This window comes from Papaver somniferum, chromosome 5 (genome assembly GCF_003573695.1).
Source record: "Papaver somniferum cultivar HN1 chromosome 5, ASM357369v1, whole genome shotgun sequence".
Lineage (NCBI taxonomy): Eukaryota > Viridiplantae > Streptophyta > Magnoliopsida > Ranunculales > Papaveraceae > Papaver > Papaver somniferum.
In genome coordinates, this window is record NC_039362.1 from 1,597,602 (window position 1) to 1,621,190 (window position 23,589).

At 35.8% G+C, this 23,589-nt stretch overlaps 1 protein-coding gene and 1 long non-coding RNA gene across 2 annotated transcripts; one reads left to right on the forward strand and one right to left on the reverse strand.

Annotated features, from left to right (window-relative positions):
* The first annotated feature begins 7,058 nt into the window (after positions 1–7,058).
* LOC113277205 lies at positions 7,059–9,723 on the forward strand. The gene is made up of 4 exons (XR_003324781.1): positions 7,059–7,222; positions 8,786–9,039; positions 9,130–9,193; positions 9,452–9,723. It is a non-coding gene; the product is annotated as an uncharacterized LOC113277205 (long non-coding RNA).
* Positions 9,724–13,887: 4,164 nt separating this feature from the next.
* LOC113280861 lies at positions 13,888–19,515 on the reverse strand. Its single transcript, XM_026529434.1, has 13 exons — positions 19,346–19,515; positions 19,013–19,131; positions 18,560–18,933; positions 18,340–18,387; positions 18,179–18,262; positions 18,031–18,096; positions 17,210–17,357; positions 16,287–16,432; positions 15,899–16,000; positions 15,415–15,714; positions 14,962–15,036; positions 14,260–14,326; positions 13,888–14,136 (listed from the first exon to the last, which is right to left on the reverse strand). Exons 2-13 carry the CDS (start codon positions 19,089–19,091, stop codon positions 14,105–14,107), a joined length of 1,521 nt encoding a protein of 506 aa, XP_026385219.1. The 5' UTR covers positions 19,092–19,131; positions 19,346–19,515; the 3' UTR covers positions 13,888–14,104.
* Between the last annotated feature and the right edge of the window lie 4,074 nt (positions 19,516–23,589).

Genomic DNA, 23,589 nt, shown 5'->3' on the forward strand with positions numbered 1-23,589 from the left:
TGATTGTGATTACTTACCCTTCCAATTTAGGAAATTCTTTTGTATGCATGAATGTAGAAGAGACCCTCTAGGTCAATTTATTAGTTCTAAGAATCTCGATTATCTTAATTTAGAAAGTCCGATTTTTGAAAAATCCAGTTTTGATTGTCCGTCTTTTACTAAGGAGAGAATGAGAAAGGGAAACTTTGAAAGCTTTGTTGAATCCGACTAGGACTACTCGTCCCTCGTGTATCAGGATAGCTGAAACGGAAGCAAATTATGAACTTAGACCTGGGACCCTACAGATGCTCCCAATCTTTTTAGGGAAGGAAAATGAAAACCCTTATTTCCATGTTTGGGATTTTGAGGCAATTTGTAGTACCCTAAAATTTAGAAACCTTGATGATAATACTTTGAAACTTAGGTTATTCCCTTTTTCCCTAAAATAGCATCTTAGCTCTGTTCTACACTAACTGGGTGAAATAACACAAAAAAGGGATCAACAAACATAAAAATGAAACCCAACTGTAAATCTACCAAAATACACAAACAAAATACATGACTAATCGATTTAATCAAAAATACACACAACCGTAACTATCAATCTGCCAAAATACAAAAAAAAAAAAGAGAAAAAAAAGACATCATTAAACGATTTAAGAAAAATACACAAAACCCGAACTTTCAATCTAACAAACCCTAATAATAATAGCATCAATTGATTTAAATAAAGAAAAACCAAGCCCTAATCATCGTCCATACCTAGCTTCCTCTAGTTTCACTTGGCGGAGAGTTTAATGGCGGGGAGAGATTTTCTTCTTCAGATTTGTCTGAAGCAAGAGAGATAGAGAACGAGCGGATGTAAATGAAATGAAATGTATTTTTCTGAAGGATAAAACGAGTCTGCACACGCGAAATTCGCATACCCGAAAAAAAATATTTGCAGGTGTTTCCTACCACAGCGTAACTGGCATGCATGGAAAAAACAGTTGAGAATAGCAACTGAGACACGGCGGTTGCGAAATTCGCAACAGCGAAGGATGTTGCAAATATTTAGCAACAGAATTTCGCAACCGAAAATTAGAAGCAACTATATTTCTGTTGTGAATCTGAGTTGCTAAACCCCATATTTGGTGTAGTGTCGTCATCAAATTTAGGATTCTTAAACTCACCTTCTTCTCCATAGGGAGCTGACTGTTCTAGCTCACCATTATTGATCCCATTTGTTGAATACCCCGAACCATAAAAACCACCTACAAATCTAGATCTTTTACCATCAAATTCAGTGAATTTTTGTTTCCAGATCTTTTACCATTAAATCCAATTCAGTAAACAACTTCTTTTTCCGAAACCCCCAAGTTCCTTTCATGTTAAAATATGGGCATCCAACTCAAAATTAATTGGAAATGCGTGGAGAGGCCCTAAGGGTTACAAATCACATGATCATAAATAACCCACACAATGTGGGATTAATAATATCAACACGCCCCCTCACGTGTAGCCTCGTTGGATCTAACATGTGGACAATAAGTTGGATGACGTGGAGCAAAGACGCGGTCAATGAGAGACTCGTCGCAAATAGCCTACTCTGATACCATGTTAGAATATGGGCATCTAACTTAAAACCAATTGGCCAATTGGCAATGAGTGGACAAGTCTTTAGGATTGTAAACCCCGGGATCTTAGATTTCCCAGACAATGTGGAGATAATAATCTCAATACGCCCCTTCACGTGTATCCTTGTTGGTTGGGTCTAACACGTGGACATGGACAATAAATCGGGTGACGCGGAGTAAAGATGCGGTCAAATGATTCATTAAAAATAGCCTACCCAGATACCATGTTAGAATATGTTATAAACTGCAGGATCTTAGATTGCCCAAACAATGTGGGACTAATAATCTCAACACGCCCTCTCACGTGTAGCCTCTTTGGGTCTAACAAGTGGACAATTAAAACATGGTATCAGAGCAGGATATTTGTGTCGAGTCATTTCACCGCATCTTTACTCTGCGTCACCCGATATAATATCCACGGTATCAGAGAAGGATATTTGTGTCGAGTCATTTCACCGCACCTTTACTCCGCGTCACCTGATATATTATCCACGTGTTAGACCTACACGTGAGGGGGCGTGTTGAGATTATTAGTCCTAGTCCCACATTGTATGGGTTATCTGAGATCCCGTGGTTTATAATTATATGGGACACTCCACTCATGGACAATTGGTTTTGAGTAGGATGCCCATATTCTAACATGGTATCAGAACATGCTATTTGTGTCAAGTCATTTGACCGCACCTTTACTCCGCGTCACCCGATTTATTGTCCATGTCCACGTGTTAGACACAACCAACGAGGTTACACGTGAGGAGGAGTGTTGAGATTATTAGTCCCACATTATCTACGCAATCTAAGATCATGTGCAGCTTACAGTCTAAAGGTCTCTCCACTCATTTCCAATTGGTTTTGAATTGGATGCCCATATTCTAACATAATATCAGAGCAGGCTATCTGCGACGAGTCATTAGACCGCGCCTTTACTCCGTGTCACCCGATTTAATATTCCAAGTGTTAGACCCAACGAGACTATACGTGAGGGCACGTGTTGAAATTATAAATCCCACATTTTTTGGGAAATCTAAGATCACGCGGTTTATAATCGTTAAGGCCAATCCACTCGCTGCCAATTGATTTTGAGTTGGATGCCATGTTGTAACATTTCATCTTTAAACTTTTGCTTCTCATTCAAATTAGTTAACATTGTTAAGCTCGGTTTTATTGGTCATTTTCCTGATTAAAATAAATTCGGATTCAAGATCGACCTACAATTGATTGAAGAAATTCGCTTTCTTTTATTTTCAGAAATCGAACAGAACCACAACCAAAATACCTGTGAGAACAACCCATTAGTTTCTGCTTTATTTTATCAATTTCATCTTTACCAGGTGTTATGCTCGATCCTAGATGTTTTGCAGAGAAAAAAAATTGTGAAAGCAACTGAGAGACGGATCGTTAGAACCTGACTATGAATTGGTTCGTCAGAATAAACAGAGAAAACTATTCTTGATGTGAAATAGAGAAGAACTGGGTGGGATTTTAGGGGTAGGCTAGGTTGTGTAGGTTTAAGAAACATGTAGTACCCGGGTCGAAAATACTAAAATTGATGGTGGGAAAAAACCAGAGCTTCCAATGGTCTAAGGTTGGGTTTGGTAATGCTTTTATTTTTCCAAAAACACTTTCAAAACCTATATATGTCAATTTGAAATTGTTGTTTGGTAAAAAAAAATCAAAGTTCTTTTTACCACAAGCACTTCCCAAATTCCTTAATTTTCAAAAGTTGGGGATGAGGAGTTTTTAAAAGCTACAAAAGCATAAGCTTTGGTCCCACCAAAATTTAATGCTTGATTTATCCTTTTTGTCCCTATTTTATTCTGTAAATGATAAAAATTACCCTTAAATATATATATAATAATTTTTTTATTTTTTATATTTTATTCTTTAAATATTATTATATTTTGTTTTTAAATTATTTTATGATACCATGTCAAAAATAAAATAAAAGAAAATATTAAATAAATAATTAATTTTAGTTTGATTTTTTATTTGATATATATATATATAATTTTTCATGTGAAACTAAAGAACAAGACGTAGCATCAATGTCAAGCATTCCTGAAGATATCTATCCTGAGATTCTCGCAAGGCTATCAATTAAATCCACGTATGTATGTAAGTGTGTTAGCAAATCTAGGTTTCAAATAATTTCTAATCCTAATTTTGTTCGGATGCACCTTATATTATTAAAAAAGTGGTTAAGTTAAATAATTTTTTAGCAATTAAAATAATAGTACCAATTAATAAATCTAATATTTAATAGTAAAAAAAAGTATTCTTATACTCAATAAAATTAAATAAATCTATTTTCAGAGATATGTCTATTTTTGTCATTTGCCACAACAACAATATTTTACCAAACGCACTTTGATTGCTTATTTATTCAACTTTAACTTTAATTAATATTTTACCAAACGTCTAACTGCTTTTTCTCACAACACAACACAACAACGCATATTAGAAAAGTGCTTTATAGAAATAACAACAATACCAAACTAAGCCTAAATATTCACAAGTGGGGCCAGAAACTCTAGGAAGAGAGCTTTATTCAGCTTTTAACCACAACAAAGGAAATTCACCTGAAATCATATTAATAATTAATTAATATTTTACCAAACGTCTAACTGCTTTTTTCTCATAGCACATCGCACATCAGAAAAATGCTTTTATAAAAACAACAACAATACCAAACTAAACCTAGATATTCATAAGTGGGACCAGAAATTCTAAGAAAAGAGATTTATTCAGCTTTTAACCACAGTAAAAAAAATTCACTTGAAATCATATTATTAATTAGGTGTACGTCCTTGCTTGGCAGGGCTGATATTTATACCGAACGCAAGCAAATTAAGTATGATGCCTCTTTAAGTATTTTATATCTAGAATCGAGAGGTGATTCGTTAATTAATTCTTATTTCAAAAAAAATTGCTTTGCATTTCCAATTTCAAAAAAATTGCATCGAATTTAAGTATGAGGCCTCTTTATTATCTTAGTCTTTAGTGTCTTTTCCATCTCGGACTGTTGCTCATGGGAGAATTCTTGAATCCAAAAATAGTTGACATTCAAATCTAAGCTATCTTTCTTTGTTGGTACTTTTTCTACTAAACTGGAGCACACAAGATGAAAATATAGAAAGTCAAAATAATATCATGAGCTGCAGGGATAAAGAGAGAAGACTATGGCCAAGCAACTAAATGTGCATATATTAACCTTAAAACCATAATGGTATTAAAGAAAAGAGTAAATAGAAGGACACGCTAATCGGCTAGCAAGTGTATAAAAGCATCTGGAAGTGAATCTGGTTGTATGTTAACTGTCTTCTCTTCTCTTCACCTAAAGCTCCGCAGACCTGCGCACCTTAGATAATTCCGTTGCATGGATTAAAGGAATACTTCAAATAGCTCAGAAGTCTCCTAATTGGTTAGTCATAATTCTATTATAGAGTAGATGGCTGGAATCACATTTCCTGCGGTAGTATGTTAACTGTCTAGCATCAATTGCAGTATTAGTTCCCTTTGTCATATGGTTTTCATCAGCATCTTATGTAAATTTAATTACTAAAACTCAACTTCCCATGTTTCTTCAATAGTGATCAGATTTTGGAGGCACGGTGTTTCATAAATAAAATCAAAATAGATTTAGTACTGATATATGAGCACCTTCTGACAATGGCATTATAAATGGTTATTATAGGTAACTGATATAATGAATGAACATTGTGAATTCACAAAGTCATGAACTACTTACTTCACATCGATAAAACTTACATACGATTGGATTGAGAAAACTTGTATACATGGAGTTTGAGTACTTCGTTGCTTAGCGTGGTACCTCTTGTTCGGTCAGCTCATGTTATATAAGCTGCAGAGCTAGCCCACATTGATTCACAGAACCTTAACATCATGTTTTCAGTTCTGGCGAGAACCATTTTTTCCATCAAAAATTTGACAGATTTTATACGAAGTGACAGTAAGGTATGAATACAATTGTGTATACTTTATAATTCATAGATGATATAGTTAAATACTTAACTATAGTATTTTTCATTTCAGATTAAGCCCATTAATTTATTAGCTCAATATCATCTATGGAAAAATGGTAAAGGTAGTTAACCATCATTCAATTAAAAACAAAGGTAACTCACCATTGTTCCATGCATTCATCGAGATAATATTTCTGTTACGCTCGACTTTGCATGGTCCAGGTTCCATCATTGTTCTTTTTCCCCATGATGAACAATCTAGTTCTACATATCAAATGATACATATAAAAAATTCAATCAGTAATGATCAGAATTTTCAAAAATTATTTAAGCTTATTAAGTACTTTTATCATCAAGTAACCCTCACGCGTGCTTATTTAGCAGCAAAAACCACGTATATATGTACCATCTTAGATAGATATCGATATTTGTCGTGTATGAACTTGCGTTGACCTCTACTGCAAGTCTGCAAACCATGGTGGTAATAGAGGTTCAACGGAAAGATGAATACATGAGATGCGAATGTTTAAGAATGTCCCCATGATCCACCCCCTGTATATTGAGCCGAATAGAGCCCATGTTCAAATTATTGAGAATTCTAAACAGTAACAATATAATATTAAGCCTAAACAGTAACAATATAAGATGGATGGATAATTGTCATTCATGTCTGATAAGGGTTGATTCGATTAATTCAACTTCATAAGCAATGGAGGTTATCAGAGTTTAGGTTTTAGTGTATAATAGCGCAAGTAAAAACCCTCATCTGCAAAAAATCGAAAATCAACACAAATCGAATTGGAGAATACAATAAAAAACCCGCTAGATATATCCATTGTATTGTTACCTGAAATTTTTATATTTCCTCTTTGATTCTTTTTCCCACGTCTCTGCACATCAATGTATTGTTACCTACAATATCAAACAACCAAGAGAACATGAATGGAGCGAGGAATTTCATGTAGGAAGGGTTAATAGATAAAAATATATATTTAGAAGAGTTTATTAAGAGATTTTGATTTTAATTTATAAAAAATTTGAAGGATAACTAATGAATTAAGCAAAAATATAGAGGCGTGGACCACCCTAAACTCTACATAGCTCCGTCCCAATAAGAAAAAATAAATATCGCAAGTACTATATCAGAAGAAAAAGAAGTGGGGATGAAAATACAAAAAGATATTGTGGTGTGAAATAACGAATGATTCTGGATATAAATAAAACCACCTTAAATCATATTATTATTAATTAATTAATTTCACAAACACAAGAGATAAAAAAAAGGAAACAACCCTAGTTTTTTTTTTTGTGAAAGACTAAGTAGCCCCTCCGGGTTTTTCTGTCTCCTGCCTATTTTTCGTTAATATACAACACATGAGGGGTAAAATATAAGCAAAATATCAGGGGTAAAATAGAAACTTCTGCTTTCTGGTCTATAAATCTTCATCACCGTATCGAACAACAAAACTCATCCCAAAATCTAACCTAACTTTGCATCGATTTCATGCTACTTCGATCTTTTCATCAAACAGCTTACTTTATCACCTTTAACTATTTGTAGAAGTTGCAGAGATTTGAAGTTTATTCGAGTTGTTCTGCTACCTTGATGCTCATATATTCTAGATTGTTGGGAAACTAATACAGGTACTGCTTTCTTGATTGATTTATTGTCTTTTGCTACATTATGGTTTATTGTTCTTTACATTAGTCAGACTTTAGTTGTTTCAATCGCATGAAATGGAATTTTGAATGGGTTTGGATTTAATGGTTTTTTTATGAAATACAACTGTGTAAAATGCAACCTATTTTTATGACTTCAACTAACTTGCGAAAACCCCAGTGAGAAACTTCAAACTAAAACTATTAACTATTTAGGGGTAGAAAGTTCATTGAAACTGAACTGGTTGATAATATTGGAAGATGAAGTTGCAAAAGTGCAAGCCTATTTGGGGTTACTGTTCAATTGAAATTGAACTTTGCAGGCCTCTAAAGATGATCTAGCATCATTGGATAAAGTCCAGTTGGATGAACAACTTCTACAGGAGATTTTATTATCATTATGTTTTCCCGTGTATCGGTTTATGAACTAAATAAGTCACAGAAGTGTTACACAATCCTGAATTTCTGAAACAATTTAAGGGAAACTCCCTTTTTGTGGCAGAAACAGACAATTAGAAGAAATGAGTGTCAATTTTTATTTTTATTTTGAAGTGTCAATTTGTGTTTGACAAATGCCTGAATAAAATAAAGCTACTTGCAATTGTATGATTTCTGCATGTAACACATTATGACGGATGAATATGAAGGTTGTGAATTGAATGTCTTTAATTTCATCTATGCCGTATGCATTACTGATACTAGATTTTTGTGGTAATGTTGTTGCTGATGATGTTTATTGTGTTAGTACAAAGGTTGTAACGGCTGATGTTACCCGAGCTGATGGAAATTAGCATTAGGTAGACTTGGAGGACTTTGTGAACAGGTGTGATTGAGTATCAGTTTCTATAGTCTTCTTAAGTTTTTATCCTCCAGTTCTTAGGTTGTAACCTTGCTATTTTTTCACAGATTTGATATGATTTTGAGAGAGAGTAGTAGTACATTGGGAATGTCATAATTTTGATGAAACACTGATATGAGTATTATTTATTTTCGGACTAATGTCTATCTATATAGATTGTGTCAAAGTACAACTGTTTTTTCAACTCGTTTCACATTGCTTTCAAAAGTAGGTATCCACATATGCTTATATCATAGATTGTGTATATAAGTTACTTTAGTTGTCGCATTTTCTGTCGCAGTAATTATGTAAGCAGTATTTCCTTAAGTAGGCCTATGTGGAAGCATTCAATGCAGTGGGATTGACAAGAGTCAAAGTTTTTGAGTTTCGGTATCCATTTTAGCACATTTCCTTGAGTACTTTTCTTACGATAACATGCCTCCCCCCAAATGCTAAGAGCCTGCATATGTTAGTAGCTATGAAGACCATGTTCGCTGGCATGCATGATGATCTCTGATGTTAGATACTGATTCTGGATCAGTATTTGTTTTTGTTTGCTTCTGAGGTTGTCTTTTGTCAAAATGTTTTATCTTTGGGGTTTGCTGAATATTTTTCACTTATAAATAGTGTAGTTTAAACTTTTAATTCAAGACAGATTCTTCATAGATTAAAGAAATTAATGGATTATGCTTTGTTATAACAAAATGCAGGCTTTTCCTCCACTTCTTTGTCACCCTGCACTCATCTTCACCATGGCTGAATACGTAGTCCTTGTCCGTATGAAAGATGTATCAACGACAAACATTCGAGGACTAAATCTTGGAAGTTTGTTCGGCCGTCAATATTATCGTTCTTATCGTGGTTTCTACGTTCCTCCTACTTCTTTGAATCCTTAGGGATGATTTTGCTCATGTGTTCTTCGGAAAATTGGCCGATGCTAGAAAAGCCGAATCCTATTATTCTAGTAAGTGAGATTTCTGTAAAGCTTCATCAATATCTATAAAAAAGGATTTATTAATTAATTTATTTAATTTTCTTATCATGTTGTTTGCAGGAAATCCAGCTGAATCCTACACTGTCAAGGTTTTAGACTTCTCCGCATCTGGCGTATGGACAGGGTAAGAAGTATTTCTATTTGACTTTTCTTATTTCTGTGATGATAAAAGCAATATATATATATAATTTTGTTTTTTTGATAAAAAGAATGAATATATACAAAACTAAGCAGAATAGTATATACTTGTTTTTACAAAATCTACTTTATCTAACCAAGCTTTCTTATTGGTCAAAACTAGAGATATTCCTAAGGGTTTAAATCACTGCATATTTATTTCTGTGAAAATTGGTTTTAAGATTATTTTGTATTTTTTATATAGACCTCCCATTGTTGTTCCTCCTGCTCGAAGCGCACCTAGCCCTGTATCTCTTGTTCCCCATGCTCCAAGCGCACCTAGCCCTGTATCTCTTGTTCCCCATGCTCCAAGCGCTCCCACCTCCGGATCCTCGGTTGAAGTTGAAGGTACTGCTTCCTTTGCCTCTCTCACCTCTCTCTTTTGGGATTACACTTATTAGAAGTCGAAGAGAAAGTGTGCAGAAGAAACCACAAAGGGCAACTTAGTCAAAGTAATGTGAAAGAGAATTTAATTAACATATGATTTCTGTTTTCTTTTTCCTTCTTTTTTCTATTTACTGCAGTTAATTATGAATTTCACCTTTTACGGCGTCTGAAATATGATTGTTTACATTTTTTTTTTTGTTTGATCAGTGATTGTTTACATCTTCAAATCGGTTGTTTAGTTAAATTCTTGCATTTTAATGTGCTCTTATTAGATTTAACGTTATTAAAGATTTTTGTTACGGGGAAAAGGGGAAAAGTTAGTATTATTAGATCTATGTAGGGGGGAATAATAACTGAATTTGACTGCCATATATATTACCAATTTACACTCTGATCAAACCCATATCACGATCATGTAATAGTCGACGAAAAAACACAGTATTCTTCTCATGTTCTTTGATGACTTAAATTCTATTTTATGTTACCAACAAATCGTATGACGCTCTAGCTCTTTCCTGGTGCACTCTAATATTTTAATCAACCTAAAGTCTGCAAACCAGTAGAGTCTCGACTATAATCTTTAGTTTCTCTGATTGTTAGTTTGTAATTCCTGAAAATGAGACTTGAGTAATGAATATGGTGAACCAATCTCAGACTTGTATTAGGTCTGTATTCCACAAATCCAGAATACTTTGTATAAGGTTTGACCCATCTTTTATTCAGTTTTTGAATCAATTTAGTTATTTGCATTATTCCATCCTTTATCCAGCCGGTATCTTCTTCACTTATGTTGGTTTTAGTAATAAGAAAAAAATGATAGGGTTTAATCAAAAAATTGGTTTAAAGATAAACACGCTTAGGATTAGTTTAGGACTGAGGACCAAAAGGTAAATTTCGGTGTTTTGTTAAGGGGAAAGACAATTTTTTACTCCTCCCCTTCAATGAGACAAAGTCATAACAAATATACCGTGGTCAGACATTTTTAACTTCCCCCTAAACAAACCAGCTTTCCCTATAACTAGTACAACCGTTGCCACGGTGGGAGGCTCAATCTAATAATCTGAAGATGGAGTTTGTCTGCGATTATTGTCACCCCGTTTCAGAAAAAGTGATATTTTTGTCTTGTTTCAGAAAAAGTGATACTTTCCTTAAGGCATAGTTGAAATAACTCATGCTCTCCCACTCTAGACATCCGTGTCTTCTTGATGAGAACCATATCTTCTGTTGTTACTTCACTAGGAATTAAGTATTGCACAACCGATAATAATGGCGACTCATTTCCCTCGTCAAATTACGAAGGTTCAAAAAGCTTAAGATTCTCAGCATTTTCCTGTAGATGGGGCAAAGCGATTTGCTGGTTTTTACGGAATGGAGGAGACGACCGTACGGAGGAGACTCTTTGAACCGAGTGAAATGTTCAACCTCACACAGATGCACTGCAAGAAGGGAGTGCTTTGAATTCGAGAGATCAATCTGTAGTACTCCGGCCTAAACCAAGACAATAGTCGCTACAGAGTAAATGCGGTCACAAGAGAGGATGTGATGATCTGTAGGAGGGAAGCTGGGAAATGTGTGGAATCAATGGTAATCAAAGATTGTATGTGTGTTGTATGTTCTGAATAAAATAAGTTCTGAATGATTAAAATTATTCGATTCAGAGTAGTTGCTCAATTAATGAGTTGTTGATCTCGTGTTGTCTGTGAGACGTGAGATTTTTGTTCTTTCAATCATGATTCAGAGACTTATTTATATTGCTGGAATTGCAGACACCATGATCCCATAAAGTGTGACAGTTGATGGAATCAAAGAGTGGGGGAAATGGAAATCGTGTTTGAAACCAGTTGCTCATCGTGCGGAGACTTGATTGATTTTCCATCCACTACTTTGTTAATTCCTTCAACTGATTGCACGACTTGCTTACATTCAAACGTGTGTTCATACCGTAGACCGCCAGACCAAAAACCTAGTTGATATCCCCCCAAGTGACCCGATTGATGTCTCGTGAACATGGAGTCTGCAGGGCAGACGTGTATTTAGTTAGTCAGTTGCTGACTTCATGGGACGATGAGTCCATGTATTTGCTGAATTGAACATGATTCTGCAAAATGTTATGAGACTCATGAATTTTACGTGTCCGTTGAGACAGAGGTATAATTCTCACGTTGAGGTGAGCGAGTATTTCTCATTCGATGAATTGTTGAATATTGATAGTTGGACCAATATTTCTTGATTTGAGCAAATGTTGCTCATCTGATGAATTATTGGTAGCGTGACCAAATAAATATTAATTAAGATACTGGTAGTTTAACCGAGCATAATTAATAAATATTGATCATGATATCGTCGCAAAATTATTAGTGTTCGAATATGGAATTATGATCCTTGGACTCAGAAACCCTAATTTGATCAATTGATGATACGTTGATGGTTAATTGAAAATTTACCATGGAATGAAAGAGGTACTGGCTACATGGGACCGTGTATCAACCAGCTCCCCCCCAGCTGAGAGATTTGACTCGCGAGCCGACTGCGGAGGTCATTACGACCTTTCACCTTTACCAGTAGCTCTTTCAACCAGATTACTAGGAAATTAACATTAAGCGCAGATTGCACAACAACCTCCCACCCACACAATGCAGCCGCGTCAACAAGATCGTCCCCTACGCGCGTGAGATGGTCCGTGATCTCCAGCAGGTTCCTGGTCATGTAACACAAAATATGAACGGCCAAAAGACCCTCCTTTGCCATATGACCACCCCCACGCTCAACGATGTCTTTATAAGTTGCACCAAAAACAGAAGGGACCCAAAAATCATGGACAAGGGTGTGGGTAGCGGGATCCGCTCCAACCTCTTCAGCGCTCACTACCAAAGGGAAGAGAAATCGCGCGTCCTCAGACTCGCCTGGAGGAACAGGAGCGCCCCGTTCAGAAGGAGGGAGGACGTTAGCTGATGGTTTTTCAAGTGTTATAGTGATAGTGGTAAGAAGGGATTCTTTTCAGACTTGTGAAGGAAATTGATTTTTAGATTTAAATAAATATTGCAAATAAAACAAATTTAATTCAAAGAGTGATGTCAAGATTTTAAATGGACCAAGACTCCGGATTTACTATTACTTCAACTCGATTGGTTACAAAGATATTTCAGAAATTATTATTAAGCTCTTTTTTCCAGTAAATCACTTATTATTCTATACACCTCGTAAAAGGGTTGATGCTCTTACAATAACTCAACAAACTAACAAGAATTTGGTTATTACAAGATACAAGGATCTTATTGATAATTCGGAAATTTCAGGTAAGAGTTCTAATTATATCTCTTATTTTGATGACAGGAATTTCTATGATCATTTTTCATGTTCAAAAAGGAAGAACAAAAGCAACGCAATTCTTATGGTGATAATACAACTCACCCTTGTGCAAACTAAGCACGAGTCTTGGAACCTTATCCATAAAATCTTGTTGGATAAGAATTGTTGTGTCCCAGGTGCATTATTTGTCGCAAGCGGTACTTGTAAATGATAAGCTATAGTCCTTTTCAATAAAGCAATCTTCCTTGACAAGCTCAAGCGGAGAGAAAAAGAAGAAAATGAAGTGGTCCATCTATGGATAGACGAGCAAAAACATAACATTTGTTTTTTCACTTATGAAAACAAGTTTTTTTTGTTTTTTTTGACATACCCAAATAAGGAACTTGCTTATCTTTTAAAAACGAGTATCATATTCTCAATGCTCAACCAGCGGACGGCCTTTATATCAGCACTCAATATCAAACGTCATTTAATATCACCAGACTAAAAATTTAGTCTTCTCCCATTGCCCTTGACCTGTGAAATAGCATTTTTCTCAAGGTGTTTGGTCTGGTATTTTGTCAGCTCCATCTAGACGCTCTAAGTGATATATTATGGTCCTCATGAATGTTGAATGTCGATAGCTACAGATGCGATCATGTTACCTTCAATTTTCCTTACTTGATACAACTAAATTGTAATCTGGATTACTTGACATGATATAGTTGCAACATATACAAAAAATGAGTTGGGGTCCATACACCGTGGAGAGATCCAAGACCATGGGTCAATTTGGTACCGGTGGATATGAATAGTCTCTCCCTAATTTTATCCTTGGCCTGTTATGTATAATGTTTGTCCTTGGCCCGGGATGTATATGAATAGTCTCTCCCTAACTTTGTGCTTTAGCTACTCACCCCTTGAGCAAACACAAGGGACCATGAGCAGTAAAATGAAGAAACAAGATAACCTTACAGACAGTTGTACTGAAAAGAGTATCATTAACGTCAATACACTAAGTTTCCAACAAAACATGTATATCATCATCACAGGCTACAGATTCTGAAAATACAAGGGCCTAGCCGATCCTCTATCTTTGGTTCGAAACACAGGCAGAAGCATACAAAATTAATTGAGATTATGAAAACCTGCTCTGCTCAAAATCCCCCTGGTCTGTCTCTCTTTAGCTATGGAGAATCGTCTGCCATACAGGTCCTGTTAAATTACACAAATTTATCATCACAGGCTACAGATTCTCATCTTTGGTTCGAGCCAATCCTTTATCTTTGGTTCGAAACACAGGCAGAAGTATACAAAATTAATGGAGAGTGTGAAAACCTGTTCCGTTCAAAAGCTCCTTGGTCTGTCTGTCTTTAGCCACGGAGAAACGTCTGTCATACAGGTCCTGTTAATTTACACAAATTTATGTAAGCTAATCGCCCAACTGTAGGACATGAAGTTATTGAAACAACACTTTCTATAGCACAAACACCAAAAAAAATCTACATCAATAAATTCTGTAGTGGCTTATACAAGAAGTTCAAGAAAGAAACATCAACTAGAGATCAGGCTCGGTAATTCGAGACTTAGTCACACACCACCAGAGTAGATAAAGAAGCCCCACCATAACATTCCTAAATTACAATGCTGTCATTTGTCTACATGAAAAAATGCAGGTAATTACATTGTTATATAATTAAAAAGATTGATACCTAACAATATAAATTTTATGCATTTTCTTGGTACAAGGCTTATTTTGTACTTGGCCCGGCGCTTTAGTAATCCTAACTCGTAAAGGTCCCACTCACCACAAGGGACCATGTCAGATCCAGTGAGAAGTAAAATGAAGAAACGAGATAACCTTACAAACAGTTGTACTAAAGAGAATATCATTCAAGTCAATACACCGATTTCCCAACGAAACATGTATCATCACAGGCTACACTGTAGATTCTGAAAATACAAGGACCTAGGGAATACTCTTATCTTTTGTTTGAATCACATGCAGAAGTATACAAAATAAATGGATAGTGTGAAAACCTGCTCAATGCTCAAAAGCGCCTTTGTCCGTCCCTCTTTAGCCATAGAGACTCCAATTCGTCTGCCATACACGACCTGTTATTTTACACAAATTGATGTAAGCTAATCACCCAACCGTAGGACATGAAGCTATCGAACAACACTTTCTATAGCTCAATGCTCACACACCACCGGAGGTGATAAAGAAGCCCCATTATGGCATTCCTATAGTTAGAATGCTGTTATTTGTCTACATGAAAAAAAATGCAGGTATTTACATTGTTATGATTAAAATAATAGGTACCTGCAAAAGATATCTATATGCACATCAGCAGTGAATACGACAAAATTCGGGTGAAATAAACTACAGAGGATAGGAGGCATGGGTGCAAAACAATTCCAAGATCTTCAATTTAGCAAGACTAAAACAATAACTAAACAAACAATTGGAAGAGGTTGTTATATAATACGTACAGCGCCATTTAAGGATGAAAGTGCGTTCTTGAAATCCTCGGTTGAGCCGTAAGTGACAAATCCGAAACCCCTCGACCTACCAGTCTTCGTGTCATGCATAACTCTAGCCTCCAATACTTTTCCCTGCTTACTGAATAAAGACCCAAGTGCAGTATCGTCAACATTGAATGGAAGGTTACGCACGTATAACCTTTTATAGGTATCAGAACAACCTCCACCACCTCGAGATCCTCCAAACTCAAATCTTTCCTCAAGTGGAGGTGGTCCATAGTTCACTCTGATAGTTCTATCACCAATTATCTGTCATCATCAATTCTCATTTTAGAAACCAAGTAACTTCAACAACAAGGAAAGAAACTATTTCACTCCATTAAGAATTCACCAAACAACATTATGAATATCAACCACAAATTCAAGCAACTCACAAACATGAAACGAAGGATACCATACAACTCAAAATTACAAAGCGAGAGAAAGAGCTTACCAAGCCATTCAATTTCTGTGTTGCAGCTTGAGCTTCCTCAGCAGAGGACATGGTAACAAACCCAAACCCACTGCTTCTCAGAGTTAAATTGTCATAGAAAAACTGGTCACAAGAAGTCAATCAGCATGATCAAATTTTAAAACAGAAACTCAACAAACGAGGATGAATAATCAAATTATGGGGTGGGGCTGACAATTTACTCTAGCCCACGAACCCTTTCTAATCAAGGAGGATAAGATGGGGGGAAATTGCAAAAAAGAAAGAATGAAAATAAACGCAGAAGTGTTGTTAAAACCCTTGAAAACCCCAGACCTTATCTCAAATTTCAAACACAAAAATCTTCAAGAAAATAAATAGAAAAGAAATGAAATTTTAAGAGAAAACCCACCCTAACAATCTGAACATTTCCAACTGTTTGAAGCAATGCAACAACTTCAGAAACATCGATAGTGAATGGAAGGTTATCAACAAAAAGTCTCGAATCCCAAGATAAATTCTGCTCAACAGCTTCTTGTTCGCCAAATTCTGAGGTAACTGCAACCGAAGGTACAACAAACGGGAGCTCTTGATTACTTTCTCAACAAAGTTCTTGTCAGTGATAACTGATAAGTAACCTACTAAAAAATTTTATCTTTAAGAAAGATTTTTACTTATTAGTACACCTTCTTTGCACCTCAACATGGGACCCAAGATGAAAAAAATCTGGTTTTATCAGGTAGGCCTTCAAAAGATCGTGAAAATATCGATTCAAGGCCCATCTCTAAAATTGGGATGCCCTAATATTTAGATGTGCACAGGTATTAGGGTTCTGGTGAGGCAGTGGACGTATCTCCAATAGCACAATATACATACCAGTCAAAGAATGAGGAACAGTCTTTTAACTAGCAAGCGGAATAGTCAAAGAATCAGAATGAGGAACACTGGCTGCATAACCATGATTCTAAAGCCTATTTCCACAATGTAAATACGTCAATGTGGGTTCAGTTCACTGGTCCTATATAAAATATTTCAGAACTGCAGATAAGAGGGTTCTTGTTGTTTGACAACTCCGTGTCTGGATTATGTTATGTCGGACTCAACAGTCATTTTGATCTGATTAGACAACGATATGGCTAAGAATCACATGTAAATTGTGCATGAATTAACACTACCATTCCATAAAAACTGCTTAATCATGTGCGGCTAAGAAAGAATTTAATTAAACAACACATATGAAGATGCAAACAATCATAATGCATATAACTTACAGACGAAGCTAAATATTTAGACTAAACAATCTATTTTGAACAACTTAAAGACGGAGAGCAATACCTACGACGGGCTCCTCTAGGTTTTCAAAGCAGAGTCTCAAAGCCTCGATGTAATGGCTGACTATTTCAAGCAATTTCAGACAGCTGCTAATCCGTTCTCGATGCATTGTAATGTTCAGAGAAATAACTTGTAATACGCCTTGGATATCCTTCAAAACAAGAGCACGATTTTTTGTTAATTCAAATGAAAAAGATTCACAAATGGGGGGGATTTTAGCTCAACCCTGCTAAATCATCTTTGATCTAGCAGCACCATGGCCAATCAATTACCACTTTTCCAAGTCTTTACCTTCCCAAATATCAAGGGTAAACAATTGAGCGTATTATTAAGTTTTCACATGCCAAATATATCCTACTTTCTTCACGCCAGGGGAAAATCTCATTTTCTGTGAAATACCTAGGACACCGTGTGAGATATGAAATCCATCTCTCAGAAACATAATCCCATCAAAAGTGAGACGTGCATTTTTGTGGTATATGATGGTTCTTGTTCATACTCAAATTTCAGTCATAAATACATGATCAAGAAAGGTATGGAAGCAGATGAACTTATTTATTTTGAAGAAGTGGACCAACATAGTAATAAGAAGAAGAAAAAGAAAAAGAGATGCAGATTAGTATTAAGAAAAGAACATCGTATACATATCAACAAAGAAACTGATCCAATTCTATTCCCAGTAAACAGAATGAAAATAACAAAAGTAGAATAAAGGAATCCAGAAACACATAGCTAGGAAATGAGCAGACAGTATCTTAGTGCCAAAAGGTACGAGTATGTGAAAATACAACAAAAGATTTGGCACAAAGGTGTGCATATATTACCTTGAGCTGGCAATCGCGGCGCTCTGGTTGAGCAGGTTCTAGCGGAACCATGGTTGCTGTTAGGCTCTTCATTTCCAGACATATTGCATACGGTTACAATATATTATGAAAAAAGAAATCAAAGTTTGAATTCAAGCAAATATCCTACCTTGGGCAGTTGAGCAGGTTCTGGTGGATCATCAAAAGTTTTTGGTAACTTGTTCTTCAATTTTTCTGTCAGATCCACCGGTACCTGAAGAAAAACACCAACATTTGTCTAGAGACAAGAAGTTCCCGGATATTAAAAGACTAAATTTTATGATTTTTTACCTTGAGTATTTGAGCAAGTTGTTCTGCATTGAAGCTAACCAGTAGTGCCTGTAGAAAACGCCGAAGTCAGGATTAAAAACACTACACTAATGCATACATACAACTCTGAATACTTATTCCTTTAATATTCAAATTCCCTAAAAATACTGTCAGTTCAATGGACAACTAGTTCTTATCTCTGTCAAAACGTATATCTATTAGAATGTTATAAGAGAACAACCTGGAGTACTCGAGCTTGTGGATTATAACTAGCTACCACCTCCCTGCGCTTTTTTTGGTCCAAGAAAGTCGTAATCATCTTCTTCTGACAAGCAGAAAGACCTGAGAAAATGGGCATTTTGGGAATGCCTGGAACCTTCTTAGCCAACTCTATGCACAGAAACCCTTGTTCTTGTGATAAATGTTTTCTTTCCGTATATGAAACTTCTATCTCATGGTTCAGTTTGGAAGACAACTCGGTCATTGAAGTCAATTCCTTTTGAAATTCTTGGCGGTTTTCATCTGTTATTTTCAAGGAATAAATCTGAGATAGTGCGGATCTAATTGAATCAGCATCTGGGTGTCTTGTGTGCTCCTGAAGAAGTGGATGAACCTCTAGCGAGTTTGAAAGACGAAAGTATAAGTAAAATGCAAAAAGGGCTGCATTAAAATTTAAAAAAAAAAAAAAAGCTACCATGTGGGTAAACATCTTCATATCCCGTAGTTCTATAGTAGGCTATCCTGGAAGAAGAATCACGTGAGCTAGAAGCCATAATTTCTCTCGCTTAAGAAGGTTCTTCCGCTCCTGACAACCTAACCAGAAATAAAAAAACATAAAACCCTAATTCAATTAACCATGTCAAAACCTAAATCACACCAAATTTTCAACCTTCTCATCTTCATTACCGTCTACTATTTCAGTCTGAGTCAACGGATTATAAAATCAGAACCAAAAAAAAAAAATCTAAAGTAATAAGAAGCTAAAAACTATGAAAAAATAATAATAATCAGTATATCCAGAACTAACCTTGATTTTCAGCTCGAGTATTAATCGCGGTAAACCGAAGACAGAAGCAATGAAGAAGAAGAAGAAGAAGAAGAAGAAGAAGAAGAAGAAGATGGAGGAGGTGATTTAGAGGTCGAAATCGATATGAATTAAAACAAGGGAAGGAAAAAGTTACAGTTTAATTTCTGAAACCGAAACCTCATGTTATATGTGTTCAACGGACCGCGGTTTTGTGTACCAGGTAGGCATAGCATTGGGCCTTAAGGGCAACGAAATGACTCCATCCGGTCCATAAAAATATGTGGACCCACGATATCTGTGGAGTGAAAAACCTATATTATTAGGGGTGAGTAACGGACGGACGGATACGGATTAGGGGTTTCCCGCAACCAAACCATCAAAATTGTGGATTTGGAAAATTGAAACGTGACCAGCCCAATCATCCGCGGATTTGTCCTCTGCGAATCAGCGGATTTTGCTGACCGATTGCGGATTAACCGCGGATTTAATCACAAAAATAATCAAAAAATAACTAAGTATAGAAAGTTAGAAAGTAGATTTTCAAATACAGAGTAAAGATGATTTTAACACAAAAGAGTACTAATTCAGTAATTCAAAAGCAACAATAGACATAAGATAGTTAACAGTTAACACAAAAGAGTACTAATTCAAATGCAGCAAGTCTGGTGCCAAGTCATCTGAATCTCTGATGCCAAAAACTGCAAAAAAAAAAAAAACAAAAAAAAAAGTCCTTGGATTTGAATACTAGTTTATTCAATCCATGATAGATATGTCTGGAATTTCCTGCAAGATTTCTGCCGCATCTGTAAAATGAAGAGGAGTTATAGATAATCAGTAAACACTAAACAATTGTAAGTTATAGCTACATTGAAATTACAAATATTGAGAATCATAGTTCAGAGGTTTGCTGGATACCAGCACCTTTCTCCTAAATACTGATAATGCAAATGGAGGACAGAACTTGGTTGTAGAGTGTGATTTATATAATTAGATGTAGAAACAAAGGGGTCGATACATTATACAGATTACGCACCAGAAATACCAAATCTTCATCTGTCTATGTTACAAACAAGGATACACCAATGTAATTCATGTTACAAACAAGGATACACCAATCTTAAATACTGAAAACTCACATATGAAGTTAGTATAACATAATCACATCTGATTAACCCTAACTACTGCATCCACATAACAATAAGCTCAGTATCTCAACAACTAAACATTTGCAGACCAAATTTAAAAAGAAAAAAGCAACAAACAAAGAGACTAAAAGAAAGATGCAAAAACAAAGGAAGCAAGGTTTGAGATTTACCTAAGTCAATTTTTTCAACCGCTTCTATCAGCTCCTCAAGATTGATTGGTTTATCTAGAAGCCAATTTTGAGCACATATTAGTGCTTGGACTGTTTTTGGCAGCATGGAACTTCGAAAATCACGACCACTCGTGGAGAAAGTTGATTCTGAAGCTAGTGTTGATACTTGCATAACAAGCACGTCTCGAGCTATCATGGACAAAATCTTATACTTGGAAGAGTTAACCTTCCACCAATTCAGGATATCGAATTATGGATTAAAATCCTCTCTTTTCTCTGAGAAATACATATCCAGCTCTGTTTTTCCCTCCACTGTTTCTTGATGTTTTTCAAACTCAACAAATCTTTTGATCGGGTTCTGAGGTTCTAGTGAATGAGAAGTTTGTACTTCAGTTGTTGGTCTTGAATCTGTATCATCCCCTCTATATAACAATGCATACTCCTCAAACATATTTGTTGAAATAAGTTTAATTGTAGTCATCATATCATGGACCTCGTGGTCAACTGTAACATGATTCTCCTTCAGTAAATTTCTGAAAGCAAATCTAAGATAGGTTTCCTTGCATCGTCGGTCAAGCAACACATCAATCTATAACATTTTGTTGATTTTATCCACTGCCTAATACTTTTCATATTTAAGAACCATCCAATCAACTATGACAGGCAATAATATATTACCATTCTTAAACCATTCTTGCAACACGGCATTAATACAAATTACTTCGTCGAGGAATAAATTAGACGTGACATAGGTTGATCCAGAAAATTTCAATGTAGCATGATAGAAAGTTTTTAGCAATCTAACAAATGCACGAGCTGTTTCCCAATCAGAAGCAACGGGCCATACCTTAGGAATTGTTGGTCCTGCTAGTACGTTTGTTTTACCTCTGGTTGGTGGTCGAGGGGGATTAAGAAATTTATCCGCATACCCTAATTCTTCAAATTGGTAGAAGGCCTCCTTATATTTTTCAACTGCACTCAACATATGGTAAGTAGAATTCCATCTAGTCTCGCAATCCAAGCTAAGAATTTTGGTGATGTTAATCTTTCGTTGCTTAGCGCATTCTCTAAACTTCTTCGATATTTCTCTTGATCCTCTAACGAACATAGCGGCCTTGCGTATCCTAGAAATAGATTCATTATACAAATCCATACCGTCTTTAACCAATAAGGCAAGGATATGTGTTGCACATCTAAGATGCATGTGCTCTCCTCCTAAAATTGCAGCCTTCCAACCCACAACTCTCTTGGACAAATAAGCAACTGTGTCATTGTTAGAACTAACATTATCAACCGTCAAAGTGAATACCCTTTCAATCCCCCACTGTAAAAGACAAGTTGCAACTATTTTACCCAGTTCCATACCAGTATGATCCTCCACTGGACAAAAGTTCAATATCTTCTTCTTTAACACCCATTTTTCATCAATATAATTTCAACACCATGTAGCTCATGTTTGTAACTGAAGTCCACGTAGCAATGGTGAGACATAATCTTCTACCATACTTCTCAAATTCAGCTTTCAATTTGTGGTACTCACTTAAATACATCTTCATGCAATCTCTAGCTTCAGTAAAACGACAAGGAACTTCAAACCTAGGTTCTAGTTGATGCCAAAATTCTAAGAAGCCTTCACGATGTACAAACATAAAAGGTAATTCATCTTTGATGACCATTCTGGCGAGGGCTGCTCTGCATGCATCTTGGTCAAACAAGTGAGTCACAACGGAAGGAGTCTCACCATCATCACTTACTTGAAAGGCTAACTGATGTTGTCCAGGTGAAGTGTAGTTAGGACACCTTCTTTGCTTTATATGGTTGTTCATGTTTGTTGTTCCATGAGAGTTAAAACCCCCTATATCGTCTTTACCCCATGAAAACTTCCTTTAACAATGCTTGCACTGAACTTTAGGTGGCTTAAGATCAATACGCTTATCAAAATATTGCCAGCAGTCTGATTGCTTCTTACCAGAAGCTTTAGGAGGCTTTGAAACTTCAACCAGATATGATGGTGTAGCTGTAGATATGCTCTCGACGGTTGCTGGGGTAACTGTAGCCATGCTCTCATCAGGATCGTTAACAGGATTAGAAGGTCCCTTAGTACTTGAAGCCATCTACAAACAAATTTAATACATTAGCTAAATGAACACAACAAGGAAATATTCTAAGAGATTAAGTCCATTGATCTGTATATATATAAAAGCTACTAGAAAATTAGCTAATTATTAGTTAGCTAGACATAAATTTAGCACAATAACAACAATAAATTGTCATACCCAAACAGTTGTAGCACTGACAACACAAGCTTCACCACCCATCCAAGGATTTTAAATATTGTTCTCCTGAAGATTCTTCTCTCGAATCCGTGAATCTGCCTTGTTTCATAAATAACATACATGGATTAGACAATCCACGCCCATAACTGGCTTAATAATCTTATAAAATCCTAAATATCTTCATGGAAGTTGTAGTCTTTACCGACCAAATCACCCAAGATATCTAAACTGGAAGAAAAAAACTAATTTTAAAAAACCCTAAATCAAACATACTCAAAAAAAATTGTCATCTAAGAAAATTCCAAACTAACTAAAGCGAAATCAACATCACCAGAACATATAATGATCATTGAAAGTCACAAGAAATGAAAATGAGAGAATAACTGCTTACAGTTACAGATGCTGATGCTGCTCAGAGAAGAAGAATGATAGAACAACTAATTTGGTAGCATGAGAGACTTTAGATCAGAAGGATATTAGGTTTCACTGAAAGAAGAATAATGAGAGAACAACTAATTTGCTCAGAGAAGAAGAAGAATCGAAGGTCGCCATGAAAAACTGGGGCTATTAGGTCTCTTCCTCTCGAAAAAAAACCTGATGCTATTAGGTTTCACTGAACGATAACGATGCTTATATACGTAAAACTCACACTT